This window comes from Myodes glareolus, chromosome 5, assembly GCF_982192425.1.
Source record: "Myodes glareolus chromosome 5, mMyoGla1.1, whole genome shotgun sequence".
Taxonomy (NCBI): Eukaryota; Metazoa; Chordata; class Mammalia; order Rodentia; family Cricetidae; genus Myodes; species Myodes glareolus.
This window is the reverse complement of record NC_142030.1, coordinates 104919106-104939412: the sequence shown is the minus strand read 5'-3', so window position 1 is coordinate 104939412 and position 20307 is coordinate 104919106. Positions and strand designations below refer to the sequence as shown.

At 43.4% G+C, this 20307-nt stretch overlaps 1 protein-coding gene across 5 annotated transcripts in view; it reads right to left on the bottom strand.

Annotated features, from left to right (window-relative positions):
* The window catches only part of Epb41l5 (erythrocyte membrane protein band 4.1 like 5), a 119736-nt gene that overhangs the window by 41924 nt on the left and 57505 nt on the right, over window positions 1-20307 (bottom strand). For all 5 annotated transcript variants that reach the window (XM_048443812.3, XM_087906598.1, XM_085688360.2 and 2 more), the window contains exon 17: window positions 6541-6704. In XM_048443812.3, coding sequence (XP_048299769.2) covers window positions 6541-6704 — 164 coding nt within the window. The remainder of the gene's footprint in view (window positions 1-6540; window positions 6705-20307) is intronic.

Genomic DNA, 20307 nt, shown 5'->3' with positions numbered 1-20307 from the left:
TGGTTGTCTTGGAGTATAGAAGCCTCTAGTCCAGGGAAGTGGGGATTCAGTTTCTAAGGGAAGTCAGGATAGGAAATCACAAAAATAAACAGAGCTCTAGGAAAAATGAAAGTAAGAATAAACTTTCTCTGATGGTTCACTGGGACTTGTACTTAACAACTAGAAGGGTAATGAGAAAACTAAAACCCAACCCACAGATGATAAAGAACTATTGTTCTGTGTGGACCAAGGCCCGCCTGTAAGCCTTTGGTCTTCTGGACTAATTCAAGGGTCCTGTGAGAACTGAGTCTACCAACTCCTAACCAAACATGTTGTCAACAAGATGTGATGACTTCAGTAAAAAGGGCCTCCATGGTCTCACGTCTGAATGCTTGGTCACCAGGGAATGACACTACTTTAGAAGGACTAGGAGGTGTTTCCTTGTTGAAGTGGGTGTGGCCTTACTGGAGGAAGTGTGTCACTGGGAGTGGGTTTTGAGGTTTCAAAAGTCCAAACCAGGCCCAGTCTCTCTTCTCCTGCTGCCTGTAGATTGGAATGTAGAACTCTCAGCTACCTCTCCAGCACCATGTCTGCCTGTGAGCCCCCATGCTCCCCACCATGTGATAATGGACTAAACCTCTGAAACTCTTACGTCAGCCCCAAATGCTTTCCTCTGTAAGAGCTGCCTTGGCCACAGTGTCCTCACAGCAACAGAACACTAAGATTACATTCTCTCTTGGAGAAAGGGACTCAGTCCTTTATCTGATGAAAATGGAGATTAAAGAAATCTAACAACGTGGAAGGGATCTTCAAAACCTCCCTTTCCCCTAAAAGAGAACCTCAGATCTTATGCCCTCGGGCTTTTGCGAGTGACTGATGGCCACATGATGGAAACTAAATGTTACATTTAGCTCCTTAACTTTTCTCTCCGGACATAGGATTTTCTTCTCCACCATAGTTCCCTCAGAGAAGCCGGGAAACTTTGGAATCAAGTTTGGGGGAAGGCAGGGCAGATAACCACTTGGAGTGGCGGCCTGTCACTTTAAAACCATGTGGGCTCCAGGCAACTGTTTTTCTTACTAAGTAAAAGCATCGCACAAGGCTGCTCAGCTTTCAGTCAGGATGAACTGTTTTCACAAGTGTCAACACGTCTGATCTCAGCTGTCACTATGCTCAGGCGGGAGAACACGGGGCCAAGGTGACTTTCTCTGTCCCAGTTTCACCAGGGCTCTCAGAGCTACAGCACACAAGTGGGCTGCTTCATTAACAGGCTCCTTTGCCAGCACACGCATGTACTGTGAAGCTGTGCAGAGATCACATGGGATCCAGATGACACTGGTTGGCGTTTACAAATACAACTTGGTGAGATACAGGGACTCCTCCTTGTATCTTTACTTTCCTGGACTTATACACCTAGGCACACGGACTGTCTCCTGTTCTGCCCATGTTAACCTAACTTAGGCTATTCCGTGTTTTTGTTTTTGTTTTTTTGTGGTTTTAAAAGAAAAGAAGGTGAGAGTCTCCACTCAGCCTGTGGAATATGTGGATCCCACACAGATCTGAGTCCCAATGTGAGATGGGCTCATTTTATCACAGACTGAACTTACCACAGTAGAAAGGATTTATCACCAGCAAGATGGAGGGAATGTGACATCCTTAAGACTGGACTACCTACCATCTTGGTTACTGCAACCACATGGAATAAATTGAAATGGTTGCCCCTGTAAAGTTTCCCAGTGCCACTTGCCACTGCCCCGACTCTACAATGGCAGCTAGGGTTCTCTCTGGAGGTATATGAATGAAAGAGTGATGAGGACAGGGGCACAAACTGGCCGGGCAGTTTAGGGTAAGAATACGCCCCTCTCCCTCGAGGGAACTGGTTTCTTGGCTGAAAGACAGAAATATTCTTGTTCCTAATGGTAGCTGCATGCTTTCCAGAGATGTCTGGCATCTAATCTGGTTCTAAATAAATCAGGGTTACCCCTTCAAAGAGGATAATGTTAGAACAGATAAAGGCACATTAAAAGAAAACTTCTAGTCAAAAGAATATAATCTCTGACCTAACATTCAAGTTGGTCCCAGTCAGATTCATGTCCAAGGGTCACTCCTAGGAAGGTGGCTCACCTTAAGCCATGCTAACGAATCCCTTAGGGGCTTTGTCTTGGTGTCCGTCAGACCACTCTCAACCAATATTTCCTAGCAACTTTTAACAAAAATTTGTTACTAGAGACTTCAGAAGGTCAGTGCATGCTGGCTGAATTTGAAAAAAAAAAAGGATCATGGGGTGTGCGTTAGAAAGTCTTTTCTTTCAAAGATAGGTAACCACCCAGAGCCAGTATTTTGCAAACCTCCTCCACCTTGTGAAACTCTTACATACATGCCTGTTTACAGAGCCCCGGATGCCAAACATTCCTGAGACTTGACTCTACTGCAACTCTTCCTTTAATGGCATTTAAGAATTAGCCAATCATGTCAGTCTATAAAGGTGTGCTTCCACCAATGGGGGGACACAGTGACTACGCTGTGACAGGATCAAAACTAGAGACCTTCCCACCCTGGAGTGCTGCTTGCTTATCTGCTTGGTTGAGCACACTGCAAAAGCCGTGTGGCTGAGCTACTTTCGCCTTGTTCACCTGTCTCTTTGTGTGATGCCAGCTGTATTCTTCTTCAAATTACTTAACATGGTTCTTCATTTTCACACTATAACCATTATAAAATACAGAGTACATTGGACAGGAAGACAGAGAAGATGAAGTTGGGCATAAGAATATACGCTTGCATTCCCAAGGCTTTGAAGGCTGGGGCAAGTGAATCACTGCAAGTGATCCCAAGGTCAGCCTAAACTACATAGCACATTGCAGGTGAGCCTGGGCTACATACTGAGACCTTGTGTCCAAACAAAACAAGACCAAATAGACTTTCACTGTCTAAACAATTCTGTATTCTGTATGTGCACGTATGTGTCTGTGTGAGAGGATATGTGTAGTACAGAGACCAGAAGTCTTCTTCTACTAACTTTTTTTTTTTTGGGGGGGGGGAGGCAGGGTTTCTCTCTGTACCTGGAGCTCATCAATTTAGCTAGACTGGCTTGCCAGTGACCTGGGGGATGGGTAGTGAAGAAATCCTCTTGTCTCTGCCCTTCCCCCTGCCCTGCTGTGGTCATAGACAGGTGCTGCCATGCCTGGATTTTATGTGGGTGCCAAGGATCTGAACTTTAGATTCTTATGGTTTTGTGGCATACACTTTACCAGTGGAGTTATCTCCCTAACTGCAGGACTTCCGCTCTTAATATAAGAATATATATAATATATTATATAAGAATATTAAATATAATATAAGAATGCTCTTACTAGTCTCATTGATTGGTTTTAAGGAAATGGTATAACTATGAACTCAGTTACATTAACAAGATACCTTACTTGGGAAGAATTTCTTCTGTCAACACTTCAATAGCATTCAAGCCCTTCTTAAATACCTTCTATGATGAGAAATACACCCTTAGGTGTCTATATCTAGGGTGTAACAGAAGGTACTTAAAATATTTTTCTTATATGGATACAAACTTTGCTTTGCTACAATTGTAACTACTCCTAAGACTCACCAGTAAATCACATAAATAACTTCACATGTGACTTCAAAGGATACAGAAAATTATCTTAATCTTTTAAAAATTTATATATTTTTATTATTGTATGTACACGATGAGTGTGTAGGAGGGAGGATGTGCATGCCACCGTGGGTGTGTGGAGGTCAGGGGACAACTGTGTTGAGGCATTTCCTTCTTCCACCTTTACGTGTAGATCAAACTTCGATCGTCAGACTTGTGCAACAAGCACCGCTCTGGCTGAGCCATCTTTCTAGACTCTCACTTGATAATTTATAGGGAACCCTATTCCATTATACCATGTCATTCTCACCTACTACAATCAGCTAATAATTACATACTTCATAATTCTTTGGTAATACAAGTTATTATGGCACTGAAGGAACAACTAAACTTTTAAAATTTATATAACAACAGAATTCAAATAAAATCATTATTTCCATTTCCATAAATAAGATGTAGAACACACAGTACTTTATGCCCAGCAGCCATCATACTCATGAGATCAAATTGCAGCCTGTGTGAGTCCACCATGCTTGGCCTGGGGAGGTGGGTCACTGGACCCTCACCTGAGTGTCTAGCCTCCCACTAGCCATTTGGATACAATTTCCTCCTACCTGCCCATGGCTGGAGAGAAAGTGTCTGGGAGGGGCTCGAGTATACAGGCTGGGGAAGACGGACTAACAGGGATCCATTTACACGGCTATTGGGGAGCGCTCAGTCACGCTGGGTGCAGACCTTCCAGTGTAGCTGCTTTAGGCACAGCAACACTCACCTGTGACTTCACACTCACACTCTGGAAGTAAGCACAATCAACTCACTGTTGCCCAGGGTGAACTCTGGTGGAATCAGACCTTGGTTTGTCCTGGGGTTCATATTCTGTTTACATCTCCCCCAAGAAGGAATTCTTCTAATATCAGGCTATTTTTATTATGATCCTAGAAGTACTTTGCTTTAAGGTAGTCTTGCCTCTGGCAGGATCTAGATGTGAAGGCTTTGGTTTGTTATTGTGTATCTTTCTCATTTGAAGGAATAGCAACCATTTCTAAAAGAAGGTAGAGCCCAGGGCAAGAATTTAACTATTTAAAAGAAATTATGACAGAGGAAACACTAATATCTGACAGATATTAAAACAGAAATGGAGATTTTTTTAAGATTTATTTTTAATTATGTGTATAGGGGTATTTGTGTGTGGGTAGGTGTGTATGTGTGCAGATTGCCTCTGGAGGCCAGAGCTGATGTTGGCCCCTAGAGCTGGAGTTACAGGTTACTGTGAGCCATGCAATGTAGGTGCTGAGAACCAAACTCAGGTCCTCTGCAAGAGCATCTGTGCACTTAACCTCTGAGCCATCTCTCTCCAGCTTTGTGAAGAATGTCTAATGACTTACTGTCTTTAGAGAAACAATGACAGCATGAAATTTGCAGGCAAATGAATGGAACTAGAAAATGAATCATCCTGAGTGAGGTAACCCAGACCCAGAAAGACAAACATGGCACGTACTCCCTTATATATGGATATTAGCCGTAAAGTAAAGAATAACCATGCTACAATCCACAGACCCAAGAGGTTAGGTAACAAGGAGGACTCAAGGGGGATGGTCCGATCCCCATGGGGAGGAGAAATAGGAAAGATTTCGTGGGCAGACTATGGGCAGGTGGGCAACATAAGGGATCAGATGAGGAGGTGCAGGGGGAAGTACTAAAAAAGATTGGAAAGCGGGGGCATTTTAGTGTGAGATAGAAACCCAGTGAAAGGGAAACTCCCAGGAATCTATAAGGATGACCCCAACTAAGACCCATAGCCATAAGAGTTGCCTGGCCATCTCCAGTGACCAGATAAGACTTCCAGTAGAGGGAATGGGACACCGACCCATCTACATAACCTTCGACCTACAGTCTGCCTCTGCCTATGGGATCTGCTGGGGTAAGGGAGGCACAGGGATTGTGGGAATGGCCAACCAACTGGTCCAGTCTCAGGCCCATGCCATCAGAGTGCACAGTGTCCACCCCTGACACTGCCTGGAGAGCCAGGACCCACAGGCTGGATGTCCCAGGGACCTAGGATAGAACCAAATACAACTGGAGGGGGGAAAATGTCAATGTAATGATGCATAATGATAGTAGGCTACATTCAAAAATTGGTGCCTTAGCCCAATTACCAGAGCGGCTTCACCTAGCAGCTGATGGAAACAGATGCAGAGGCCCACAGCCAAACATTAGGCTGAGCTTGGGGAATCCTGCTAAAGAAAGGGAAGGATTGTAGGAACCATAGGGATCAAGGACATCACAAGAAAACCCACAGAATCAACTAACCTGGGCTTATAGGAGCTTACAGAGATCGAACTGACAACCAGGGAGACTATACGGGCCTGACGTAGGCCCTCTGCATATATGTGACAGTTGTGTAGCTTGGTCCTCTTGTAGGACTCCTGACAGCAGGAACAGGATTATCTCCGACTCTTCTACAGGTTTTTGGGACTCTATTCCTTACACTGGGCCACCTTGCCCAGTTTACCTAATACAAGGGGAGGTGCTTAGTCTTATTGCAACTTGATATGCCATGTTTTGTTGATATTCAGGAGAGGCCTGTCCTTTTCTTAACAGAAACAGAGGAGTGGATTGGGGACAGGGCAGAGCGGAGATGAGGGAGGGGCTGGGAGGAGAGGAGAGAGGAAAAACTGTAGTCAGGATGAAAATTAAACAGCAAAAAAAAAAAAAGACGTAATCAAAAGGTGTTGGGATTGGAGACAGCTCATCAGGTAAAGGTGCTTGATTCGAAACCTGAGGATGTGGACCTAAGTTTGATCGCTGGAACTCACATGGTGGAAAGAGAGATGCGACCCTCAAAGAGGCCTCCAATTTTCTTCACGTGCACAACTGTGGTATGCCCCACCAAATAAATACGTGAAACAAAAATGCTGTAAATGTCCCTGAGACATCACAGAACAGGTACTTACGCTCACATTCCACTTTGGGCTCCTCTAATTCATTTGATCTGGTGGCTACATTAATATCATCTGGTGCTGGGGATGTTTCCCAAGTACTTGATGTCCTTGTTACATCACCAGTGGTTGTTTCTAGTAAGTCTGGGCTATTCACCAATTCAACATTCAGAGGCAACCTGTAAAAGTAACAGAAAATTTACTTAAACCAGTAAATGTATCATTAAAATACAAACAAAAAAAAACCATGTTGGAAAAATTAATTGACAAGATTTATTAAATTGGCTTTATTTACTTTTTAAAATCTTTGGATAGATTTTTTTTTTCCAGTCAAGATGGAGCAAAATGGGATGAATTGGCTTCCTGACTGAAGTAACCTGAAGGCAGAAAATAAGCTATTCTTCGATGACGACAAGGGGCAACAAAAGAGAACCATTCTGAGAGCCTAGAAACAGGAGATGAGTGCCCTGAGAGCCTTGAGAGCACCAAGAACGCACCTGGGCCACAGTGCAGAGGCAGGGACGGGGGAACAGGGGACTATCTTGGGTAACAGAATAGGATGAGGTTAAGGTAGCTAGGAGTTACTAATGAGGACACCACCGGTGTTTGCAGGCAGTTTAACAGAAGAGGGGCACCTGGAATGTGAGCAGCACCAGATCATGGGCTGGGGGCCCAGACTGAACAAGAAAGGGAAAAGGGGGGTTGGAGAGATGGGTTAGCAGATAAAGCATTTCCCTTGCAGGCATAAGGGCATGAGTTTGGAGCCCCAGAACCCATGGGAGGAAGATGCAATAGGCAAAAAATCTGTATCCCAATGCTTCTACAAGGAGATGCAAAACAGAGACAGGAACATCTCGATGGACAAGAGACTCTAAACAATAGCATGGGAAGTATGGACCAGCACCTGAAGCTGTCCTTTGACCACACTCACATAGAAATGTACACACAGATTAAAACATATCACATAAAAAGGGGAGAAGGAGAAAGTCAGCTGAGCACTGGTTATCACCTTGATGTTCCTCGGTCGGCACCATGGTCCCAGCTCCTCCTGCCATCATGCTTTTCTGAGAGGATGACCTGCATTCCTCTGAGCTGGGAGTCTAAACAAATCCCTTCCCCTTAATTTGCTTCTGTCACAAAAAGGGAAAGTAGCTGATACAAGTCAAAGGGCAAGTGTCAGGGGAGGAAAAAGGACAGGGTCCTGGAGGGGAGCAGACGCATGAGTGCTAACCATGCTGGCGTCTGCTAGAAACCTACAGCAAGGCCTGGGAAAGAAGTACTTGAAGGCATGAGAGGGAAGTTGTGGTATTTACTCTGTTACTGACACAGTGGAAACAGAATTCACAGAGCACTCAGTATTCAGGAGCACGTTTTTGTAAGAAAGAGCACTAGCCAATAGAAGCACTCTGTGTAACAGACCCACCTAGCGAATAATAGAAATGAGATCTGAAAGGCTCAAACTACCACCAGGTAAGCCACATCTAAAAACAAAAACAAAGACAAAAAAAACCAAAACCTCAGAAGACTTCAAGGACAGCCAAACTATGTAGTAAGCAACAAAGTAAGACGTGGCCAGATACTCAAAGGGGACCAGATATGCAGGGAAGCAGCAGAAGAGAAACTATTCAAGATTAAACAATTGCCATCTCCACAGAGTGAACCTCTAAAAAAAAAAAAGCATTAAGTTTATCACAGTTAAAAACTTACTACAGAGCAACAGTGATCAAGACAGCATAGGATCAGTGAAAAGACAGTGTGAAGATTAACCTTGATTCTTAACTTGATTGGATCAAAACACTTAGGAGATGAACTCAAAATGTGAACCAACCAGTGGCAGGGGGAGCCCGGCCTAAATGAGCAGGTCACTTGGGGATGGTCTTGCCTTGACCCCTTACTGCTCTGGACGAGGACGGAGTGAAATGCTCCGCTCTACCATCCCTTCCCCAGGATGATGAACTCATGAAATCATGGATAAAATTACTCTTTTAAGCAATTCCATGAGTTCTGCCATAGCTATAAGAAAACTTAGCTAACAGACGTAAAACTTGAGACTCTAAAATTCCTTTTACTTATAGCTTATTTTTGACAAGTCAAATGCATAGGAGAAGATACTTTTTTTTAAAAAAAAAAACAAACTGGACAAGTGTACTTGATTTAAAAAAAAATGATGTGTGCATATGCATGTTTGAGCCAGTGCAAACTGTGAGCAGGAGGCTAGGTGTGTAAGTCTCATGTAGACAGGTGACCTTGGGCGTCTGCCTTCATTTTCTACCTTGTTTGCCAAGGTGCCTCTGATTGTTTGCTACTGTAAATGCCAGGCCCACTGGTTCATGGGTGGCCAGTGTGGATTCTCCTGTCTGTGCCTCCCTCCCATCCATCATCTGAGCGCTGGGATTATGAAATACATGCTACTGTGTCCAGCTTTATGTGGATTCTGAACTCAGGTCCTCACACTTTGGGGCAAGTACTTTACCCACTGAACTATCTCCCCAGCTTTATCTTGGCTTTTTTTTTTAAATAAAAGACTTATTTATTTTTGTACTATAAGTGTTTGTCTACATGTATATGTATGGTGTGTATGTCTGGTGTCCATGGAGGGCAAAACAGGGAGTCAGAGCCCCTGTAACTGGAGTTACAGAGAGAGCCTCCATGTATGGTGCTGGGAACCAAAACTGGTCCTCTGTTCTTAACCACTGGGCTATCTCTCAAGTACCCGACCTTGGTTTTCAAAATGTGTTATGGACAACTTAAGAAGAGGCAAGGAAAAGATAGATGGCATTGTGGTCTTCCTGTGATAACTTCTCTGAGCTTTATTTTGATTTGACAGGTTGACTTAATTCACAGAATTTTATGTCTAAGTCACCTGGAAACCACCAGCATAAAAGCATTTCAGATCCATTCTATGTCTAACCACTGCAATGATCTGCAGATCCAAAGTGCCCACCATTTGTTCATGCCTTTTCCTACTGACCCAACTGTTATCTCCCCTTACCTATGAATTCTAATTGTTATTAATAAAAACCCAGAGTCAGACATTAGGGGGTGAAAGCTGAGAGATCAGAGAAGCAGTGCAGCCAGCCACTAGAGAGACCTTTTACCTCTACCGAATCCTCAGACCAAAAGGGTGATCCTGTCTTCTAAGTGACTGCTTCAGACTGCTCCTCACACTGCAATGAGCTCCTATCTCCTTTCTCCCAATATTCCTCTCTTTGCCCAGTGATATCCCCCCTTCTCTACCTCCCTAGTGATGGGATCACCTTTGGGTGAGTTCTGTTTCTTTTATAGACTGAATCAATTTCGTGTAGCCCAGGGTGAACTAACAGAGATCTGTCTGCCTTTTTCTCCTGAGGCCTGGGATTAAAGGTGTGTACCACCACTGCCTGGCCTCTAGTGGCTGAGCTCTGCACTCCGATCTTCAAGCAAGCTTTATTTGATAAAACAAAATATCACTGTAGGAAACTGTAACATGAGGGCCGGCTTGTTGGGGTTTCTGTCCCACCCAGTACCCCACAGCTGGCAATTCCCAAAGAAAATAACACAGAGTCTACATTAGGTTATAAACTGATTGGCCCTTAGCTCTGGCTACTTATTAGCTCTTATAACACATATTACTCCATTATCTACATTAGCCACATGGCTCAGTACCTTTTCTAGCTGGGCAGCTCACATGTTGCTTCTTCAGTGGTCTGGGCAGGAATGGCGGAGGGAGCTTCCTCCTCCCTAGCCTTTTCCTATTCTCATTGCCCCACCTCTACTTCCTGCCTGGCTTTCCCACCTCTACTTCCTGCCTGGCCAATCAGCGTTTTATTAAAATACATGATTGACAGAATACAAACAATTCTCCCGTACCAGGAAACCACTGACATAAAAGCATTTCAGATCCATTCTATGTCTAACACTGCAATGATCTGCAGATCCAAAGTGCCCACCCGTTCATTCCATGCCTTTTCCTACTGGCCCAACTGCTACCTCACCTTACCTAAGTGAGAATCAACACCACCCACGGGGATCATTTTTAAAAACTAAGGAAACAAAAGCTGGAAAAAAAAAAGCTACTGGCGGCAGGAAAGGAAACGAATGGTAGATGACTGAATCTGCTGAAGCTGGAACATTAGCCTATTGGGGCTCATATACCCTAACATATATTCTGATATTTTCAACACAATCTTAAAAAGTGGATATAAATATTTTGGACAAAAGGATATAAAAATTAGTGGAAGTTAATCTCTTATAATTTTAGCATGAAAACATGGCAATAAGTACATACAAAACTGTTAGGGGCTGCAGACCCTCAGACTCTGAACTTTCTATGACCTCTTGCCTGCCAGAGTAAACAACTTGTTTTCCTGCCTGTACCTGCTCTGAGCATGAAGCCCTCATGAGTTCCTGATAACAAAGAAGTGGTTTCTGATGGGTGTGCAGTGGAAAATCCTAAGAGCTACTAATCAAGGAGAGCAGTATATAAGCTGCCCAGGAACACAGCAAAGTTGACATTCTTGCTTTATGAGTGACCCACGTCTCTGTGTATTCTTTACTCGCCAGACCCTTGCCTGACTGCGATTCCCAGTGGTGCAGGTGTCACACAAAATCACACCACACAAGGAACAAAAGGAGAGAATCACAAAACGTTTGAAAGAGTCAATCAGGTAACTAGTAACTAAGGGACTACTGTCTAAAAAGACTACATGATTCTAAAATCTAGCTGGGTATGGTAGTCCACACCTTTAGTCCCAGCATCATGAGGCAGAGGCAGGCAGATCTCTTGAGAGTGAGACCAGCTTGTTCTACTCTGAATTTGAAACTAGTCAGGGCTACAAAGTGAGCTCTCCATCTCAAAAACAATACAATACAATCAGAGGCCAGCCTGGTCTCACACTCACTGATCTTTCTGCACAAGATCACTGGTACTTGGCCTTTTCACTGCTCACCGTCCCCATTGAAATAGAGCCAAGCGGATCAACTCTTCCACTGACCCATCTTCTACAACACGCTCTTTTAAATGTTGTGTCTAACAGACAGATCTTTGCTCAACCCACGGTCACAAATATTGTACCTATTTTCTAGTTATATTAAACTTAGGTCTATTATTCATTTGGAACTATTTTTTGATATTATTTAAAAGAACAGTCTAATTTCACTATGTGTGTGGGCATAAATGTGAACATAAGTGTGTGTAGAGGCTGGAGGGTTGTTTTTTCTAGTTTGCTTGCTTATTTATTTATTTATTTGGTTTTTCTGTGTAGGTTTGGAGCCTGTCCTGGCACTTGTACTGTATATCAAGCTGGCTTTGAACTCAGATCCGCCTGCCTCTGACTCCTGAGTGCTGGGATTAAAGGTGAGCACCACCGCCACTTGACTTGAGGCTGGAGGTTAATATTCATGTTTTTACCTAGTTTTCTGAGGCAGGGTCTCTCACTAAACCAGGACCTCACCAACCTGGCGAGACTGGCTAGCCAGTGAGCTCTAAGAAGGGTGCACCAGTTCCCTCAACACAGCCCCTCACACGTCTGTACCCACCCACCCCAGTGCTCGGGTAGCAGATGCCCACCAACACACTCAGCTTTCCCGAGTTCCGAGAACTGACCTCACAGACTCTTTACTCACCGAGCCAGCCCCCAGCCCCAATGTCAGTCTATGTGGATGCCTGGCTGACTCAATACCATGAGGTCCATGGAAAGTCATCTGAGAGTGATGACATACACCTGCAATCCGAGAGCTCAGGAGGCCAAGGCTGGACGATCACCATAGCGAGAGGCCAGCTTGGGGTACAGACACAGAGAGACAGTCACGAGTGGACTGATGGTGCACATCTGTAATCCTAGTGCTTGAGAGTTGGAGACAGAAGAACTGGGAATTTAGGCCAGTCAGTCAGAGGTGCATGTCCCTCCACAATTAAACAACAGTAACAAAAGAACTAAAGGAGCAGAAATTATTAAAGAAAAAGACAGATCAGAATCTTAATATGAAAATAAAAATTTTGTATTAAAAAAACAACCAAAGTAAAATAGTGAAATGCCATATACAGCAAAAAAACACTTAAAAAAGCTAGCAGGCTGGTTTTTAAAAAGGGATAAAATTATAAATAAGAAAGGGCAGTTTAGAGGAAATACGCGAGTGGTTCGTGAAGGAGACGTAAACACAAACTACACTGAAGACACCCACCCCGCACTTCACTGCGGTGGGAATTTCATGGCTGATATAATGGCCGAGTTCCCCATGTCATTATCTGGAGTGGAACTCAGGGCTGAGTTACACATCCAGGTGAAATAATTGTACTTTATTGTCCACTCAGTGCAGCACAATAAAACTGTAAGGAAAACGAAGACATCACTTCCTAACGTTCACAGCAGCACAACCTCAACATCTGATGTGCTTGGTTAGGTCTGTAAGGGGCCAAGCTGCTGCTCAGATGTCGACTCCAAGGTGACTCCTGCACTATCTCAGTGTGTGCTTCAAGACAATTCTCTGCCCAGTGTGGGCAGAGAAGCTGAAACGTTGGATACCCTTGATCTAGACTAATTAAAATGCTTTCACTACCAAATCAATACTATACTCAAAGTTCGAAAACCCAGACCCAGGAAGTATAAGTGAAACACAGTGTTTGGTTATTGTCTGCCTACAAAAGGAGGACTGGGCGGAACCCGAATGGGGCTGTGCTGTGCAAAGTGGTATGCAGGTGCAATTCTGAAATTAACATATACTGTCCACGTGGGGAAATCCGGAAACCCCAAGACTGTTGGGAGCTAGGACTGAAGGAAACCAGAAAGAAATCCAAGAAAGCAAGAAGCACAAGTACCGGCTCCCGCTTCATCAGTAGGCCTTTGTGACACCAACACAGCAGCCTGTGGGCCGAGTCCAGACACAGTGCTGTCTGCAGCAGTAGGAAGAGACCCACTGGTCAGATTGTGTGATGTCTTAAAGAGTGGCTGACATCGCCGGAGGTGGTGAGCACGCCTTTAATCCCAGCACTCGGGAGCAAAGGCAGGCGGATCTTTGTGAGTTCAAGGCAGCCTGGTCTACAGAATTAGTTCCAGTACAGTTAGGGCTACCCATAGAAACCCTTGTCTTGAAAAACAAAAACAAAGCAAAAAAAATAGCTGATGTCACAGCTAAGTGCAGAAGCTCTGGTAAGAAGGGGGCAGGTGAGAGTGCACAGGTGCAGTGTGATAGGGTCCCACACGCCAAACCAGGAGCAGTCGTGGACCAGCAAGTAGTCTGAATACAGGAGTTCATGAAGTCGTGTGCAAGCAGATAGAGCTATAGGCTCTTACTGCAGAATACCAACTTACCAGGTTAGAATGATATTGGGCCAGACATCACAAATGATATCTAATTTTTACAATCAGGTTACATTAAAAAATTTTATCTTCTAAAATTACATTTTGATTTATTTATTGTGTGTGCCATAGGGTAGATGTGGCGGTCAGAGAACTTGTGTGGGAGTCAGTTCCCTTCTTCCACCATTTGGGTCCTGGGGACAGAACCCATATGGTTGGGCTTGGCAGCACGTGTCTTTACCTGCATAATCTTCCTGGCCCTAGGTTATATTTTTTGAGGGAGAGAGAATAATACGGTGCACATGGTAAAATAATTATAAACACAAGTAACTTGAGAACATAAAACCTGATAGATATAAGAGCACTTGTTGCTCTTGCAAAGGATCTGGGTTCAATTCCCAGCAAGTGCATGGTGGCTCATGACCACCAGTAATTCCAGTTCCAGGGGCAGACTGTGACACTCTCTTCTGAGTCTTTAGGCACCAGGCATGTACATGGTGCAATACATACATACATACATACATGCAAACAGAACACTCATACACATAAAATCTTAAAAAAGAATGCCAAATATATTTTTAAAAATTTGAAATATATTACTTTTAACTATTACAATCAAATAATCAAACACTGGTAATGGGACAAACAGACATCAAGTGTTCTCTTGTCCGATAAATTATAAACACATCATAGTCCTTGTCAATAATGTATAACCTGGACTCAACCACGAGGAAACAATCAGGTTAATCTAAATTGTCTGTAAAACATACAATTTAAGAACACAAATGTTAAAAACTAGGCATGGCTAAGGAACCATTAACAAGTTAATAGAACCATTAGTAGATCAATAGACCCAAGAAACACAATAAACTACTAAATATAACCTGGCATGGGTCAAAGCTATTGATACAAATGAAAGCATTGGGGAAAACAAGAGGTTGGAATGTGGAAGGAACTATTGTATAACAGTGGTTTCTTTTTCTTCTTATAAGTTTTTGATTTATTTTAAATTATGTATATGTATTTCTGTGTGTGGATATGTGCATGTAGGTGCATCTGAGGCTAGAAGTGTTACATTCCCTGAAACCAGAGACACAAGCAATTGTGACTCACCTGATCTGGGTGCTTGGGGCCAAGCTCATGTACTCTGCAGGGCTGGTACTCATTCTTAACCGCTGAGCCATCTCTTTAGCTCCTACATTTTTTGAGTCTATGCTGTAACTGCCTCATAGCTATGGAAAAAAATTACTGTGTTTTTCTCCTAAAATATACCCACTGAAGAATCTGCAGGTTAAAAGTCATATCTGCAAATTACTGTCAATGAATTCAGGGAGGGAAATCCAGTTTTGCCCCTGAACAAGGAAATCTTTTAAAGGAGGAACTGTCATGTCATTCTCTTCTATAAAATTTACTATAGGCTCCGAACAAAGCAGACTCTTTCCCCTGCGCCTCGTGTGCAGGGTTCCTTGTTTAGCTCCTTCAGAATTCTTCCTTGAATAAGCTCTTCCTGCCAGGTTTTATTCTATCCTTCACCATGTTCCTTTCTCCCGATGCCTCTGAACTAGCTGTTATTTGTGCCTGGAATACTATTTTCTGTGGTTTGCTCCTTATCTCAACTGAATCATCTTTTCCAATTCCACCTCTCATACTACAGCCACTCACAGAGATATCTTGTTTGCAAAGTTTCAACCTTTACTTAAAATCATTGCATATTTGTCTGCATGTACACTGGCAGCTTTCCGCAAACGTATGCCATTATGGGAGGAACTGTCATGTCACTGCTCTATTCTAGGATGGTACACATACAAAAAATGTACTTAAGAAGCCACCATATGCCCCTATCCCACGCAGGCTAGGCAAAGTACTCTACCATTAAGCTATATTCCTAGTCCTCTTTTCACTTTTTAAGACAGAATTTTGCTCAGTAGGCCATGAACTTACAATCTTCCTGTCTCGGCCTCACAAATAGTTCAGAATAAAAGACCAAACCACCAGATTCAGTTATGAGCTACTAATTTTGACATATAATTAAGTGGAAATTCCTCTCAGGCATAAGAAAAACCCTTGTGAGATCTCAAACACTCGTCTGAGACCTACTAGAGATGGTACACCTAAGGCTTAGTGTTGGGGAAGAGAAAAAAATTCTGGGACTATGGCTTGAGATATCACTCTTGACATAGAATGCTGCTATGACAGTTCAACAACAGGCTTTTATATGTAAAATATGTTTTCTATTGAAGCATTGGTGTAGGAGATCCTTCTATGTGTTGCTTGTATTGGTTAATGAATAAAGAAACTACCTTGGCCTGATAGTGGTGCTGGACAATTGCCTATATTCTGTCAATTATGTTTTGAATAAATGCGGATTGGCCAATAGCCAGGCAGGAAGTATAGGCGGGACAACCAGACAGGAAGTAGAGGCTGGGTCAATGAGAACAGGAGAATTCTGGGAAGGAGGAAGCCTTTTCCTCCCCAGTCAGTCCTGCCCAGACACCAAAGAAGGAAGATGTGACCTGCCCCGCCGAAAAAGGTACTGAGCCATGTGGCTAACACAGAGAAGAATAATAGGCTAATGTCAGTTATAAGAGTTAATAAGAAGCCTGAGCTAATGGGCCAATCAGTTTATAACTAATGTAGATTCTCTGTGTGATTTTCTTTGGGGCTAAATGGCTGCAGGAACCGGGCAGGACAGAAAACCCAACAAACAGGCCCTCCTGTTACATGATAGGGCAGAATTTAGGTAGGTGGAAAAGACAGAGCTGAATGCTGAGAGGAAAAAAGGTACAGTCAGAGAGATCCGCCATAGACAGACACTGGGATGCTGGGAATTTTACCCGGTAAGTTACTGCCAGGTGGCGATACACAGATTAATAGAAATGGGTTAAGTTAAGATATAAGACTTAGCTAATAAGAAACTAGAGCTAATGGGCCAAGCTATTAAATAATACAATTTCTGTGTGGTTATTTTGGGGTTAAGCTAGCTGGGCGGCTGGGATGAACAAGTGGGCCCTCTTCTTGCAAGAAAGCTTGATTAATAAAAACTCATGGTCAGAAATTGGGGTTCAACCTGAAGATCCAAAAAGCAAAACAGCCAACCACTAGCTCTTACCTCGACCTCAGTCTGAAATGGTGATGCTGCCTCCAGGAATCTCAGAATGAGACTGTACCTGAGAGCCCCCCCCCCCGACAGTTTTATAATCCTCTCTAGGGCAGGGATTAAGGCATGCACTACCTGATTTCTATGGCAACTAGAGTGGCTACTGGGATTAAAGGTGCATGCTATCATAACCTGGTCTGTAAGGCTGACCAGTGGGACTGTTTTACTTTCAGATCTTCAGGCAGTTTTCATTTATTAAAATACAATTGAAATGTTACTACATTCTCGTCTTGGTTATTGGTATATAGGGTATTCAGGAACTGGCAATCCAGGGACTTTGTTTAGCCTAGTCCACTTGGCAGGTTCTAGGTTGGTGACAGTTTTATTTTTAAGGAATATGTGTACAAATATACATGGCTTGATTACCTTTTTAAAAAGCTAGGCCCATATCTCAGATACAACTTCTTCCTGCCTCATCCTCCCAAGTACTGGGACTACAAACATAAGCCAACAAATTTGGCTTCTAAATGGTTGAGAGGAGTGTGTGTTACAGAGAGTGGGAGAGCGGGTAGGGGAGTGAGAGTGTCCCTTGTTTCTGCTGCTGTGCTAGGATTCTCCTGTCTCTGCCTTCCATCTCTGTGAAGCTGCTGAGACTATTGCTGGCTTTTCGTGGGGGTTCTAGGAACAGAACTCAGGCTGTCAGGCTTGTGTGCTGGCACTTTTGTACTTGTTTTAACTTGCCACATGCAACATGGACGCAGCATATATTATCATCGGTCTTTCCAGGGCCATCCTTCAAAGTAGAGCGGCTAGTGCATTCCTTTCACCTTTTTACCCTAGGCCCTGCCAAGGCTCATACACACACACACACACACACACACACACACACACACACACACACACACACACACACACAACCTGTCTAGGCTCTCAGACTACCCAAATTAGAACTCTCTAAGTTGTCTTTTGGATGAATGACATATGTATTTCTTCACCTACCTAAGTATCTTACAGTGCTCTAAGAAGGAAATGTTTGGAGTTAATATTTGTGCTGTCCTTCTCAATGCCAGGCACAGAAGCATCATCACCATTTAGACTTAGACTTTACTCAACTGTGATTAGACATTCCTCAATTACATACACCATGTATTTCGCTACTTTAAAATTTCTTTAGCCAGAGAAACCAAGTTGCAAGAAGCTACTTCTGTTGCTATAGACCTCAGTCTGTGATTACTTTCGAGCCTTCTTCACCTCAAGCTCCCTCATTCCTAAGGCTTAGATTTCCTAATGGCATGTCCATATCTGACATTTGGAAAACTGCCTGTTCCCAGCTTGCCAATTTCTTGAAATAAAGGACAATGGTTTGAGTATATTTCACATGGCATTCACTTATTCAAATAATATGTACAAAGTTTATGTTCTCATGATAAGCAAACGTTCTCCTTTAATGGAACTGTCAAACTACTGAATACAGATAACAAATCCATAACCAATACTATAAAAGATGAAGTGAGGAGAAAAAATAAAGGTGACATGACTAAAGAATGTCATGATTAAGGGGACACACAACTATTTAGTAGTCGTCAGGATATACTACAGATAAGAAACTGAACGATGACATGGCCTGTTCTTGGTGTGGGCTACCTCCCGACCGAGTTATTAGTCAGGGAAGCCCCAGAGACTCCCCAGACAATACAGGCGTTTGCTCTTGGTCACTGTGGTGATCTGAAAGAAAGTGGCTCCCAAAGGGAGTGGCACTACTAGTAGATGTGGCCTTGTTGGAACTGTATTACTGTGGGGTGGGTTTTGAAGTCTCTGATGCTCAAACTAAGCCTAGTGTCACAGTTGACTGCCTGTTGTTGGCAGCTCAAGATGTAGAATCTCAGCTACTTCTCTAGTTCTATGCTTACCTGTACGCCACCATGTCTCACCGTGATGATAATGGACCAAACCTCTGAAACTATAAGCCACCCAATTAAAATGTTTCCCTTTTTGAGTTGCCATGGTCATGGTGTCTCTTCACAGCAACAGAAACCCTAAGACAGAAGCCAGTACCAGGGACTGAGGTATGTTAGGCTGGACCATGTTTTGTTTGAAGGAATACGGACACTGGGATTGTGGATTAGAAAAGCAACTCAACATTTAAGTGCCATTTAAAGGATCATTCCAGTAGGAGCATGGCAGACTGTGGTGCTGGGTGTGACCTGAAAAACTGTGGGGACCTGGGGGCCTGGCTCAAGAGTTTCACAGAATTTTAATACGTTACTTAGCAATTCTTCTTGTGATATTTCGGTGAAGAATGTGGATACTTTCTGTCTCTTTCTGAAGAGTCTTGCCTGAGGCTATGATGAGCTGTGGATTAATTCCCTTGGCAAAAGAAATCTCAAAACAGCCAAGTATAGACTCTGTTGTGTGGTTACTAATGTTAACTCTAATGAAGATTTATAATAAAGAGGAGCAATCTGAACAAAGAAAAATAGAAAAAAAATGTACAATTTGAGGAGAAAAGGAACACCAGGAACTGGCATGAAGCTAAACCCTGTGCTCAAGGTGATAAACAGATTAAGAAATAGAATAACGGGAGTGGTGACCTCAGAGGAAGATCCCACCCAGCAAACTTTCCAATTTGTGAAAAGGAACTAAAGAAATGCTTAGAGGCAGGTGTGGTGGTGCACATCTTTAATCCCAGCACTCAGAAGGCTGGTGGATCTCTGAGTTTGAGGCCAGCCTGGTTTACAGAGCAAGTTCCAGAATAGCCGAGCTTAGGCAGTGATGGAAACCAGAAAGCTGATGAAGATGAAACTGAACAAGGGGGGCCATGTTCCAGCCCCAGCAGTAGCAGAACTTGGCAGCTTCATTCACATAGTTATAGCTTTAGAGTCAAGGATAGGAGAAAGGCATTATGGAATTTCCCTCCATGACTAAGGGAAGTTACCAAGGCCAGGCATGTGTCAGCAGTGTCCCCACAAGGAGGCCCAGAGAGGACACTGTGTGGAGCTGTGGGATATCTCCTGGGGAGAGTTGCTAAGGGAGGGGAACCAGCTCAAAAGGAAGATGTGTGTTTCAGCTAAAAGAGTTGAATGGAGCTGGCGATCTGAAGAACATTTTAACATCAGACATGGAGATTCAATCTGGAGTTTGCCCAGCAGTCCTGCTTTGGCCCAGTATTTCCTTACGATGCCCCCTTTCCTATGTTTTGGAATGGTAATGTATATCCTGTTCCATTTATATGTTGGAAGTATGCGATCTGCCATTTGATTTTGACTTTACAGGGGGATTACAGTGAAGAAACTTTGGACTTTGAAACAAGTTTAAGACTATTATATACTATGGGGAATTTTGAAGTTGGGCTGAATGCATTTCTGCATCATTATATGTCTACAAGTCTTTGGGGGCCAGGGAGTGGAA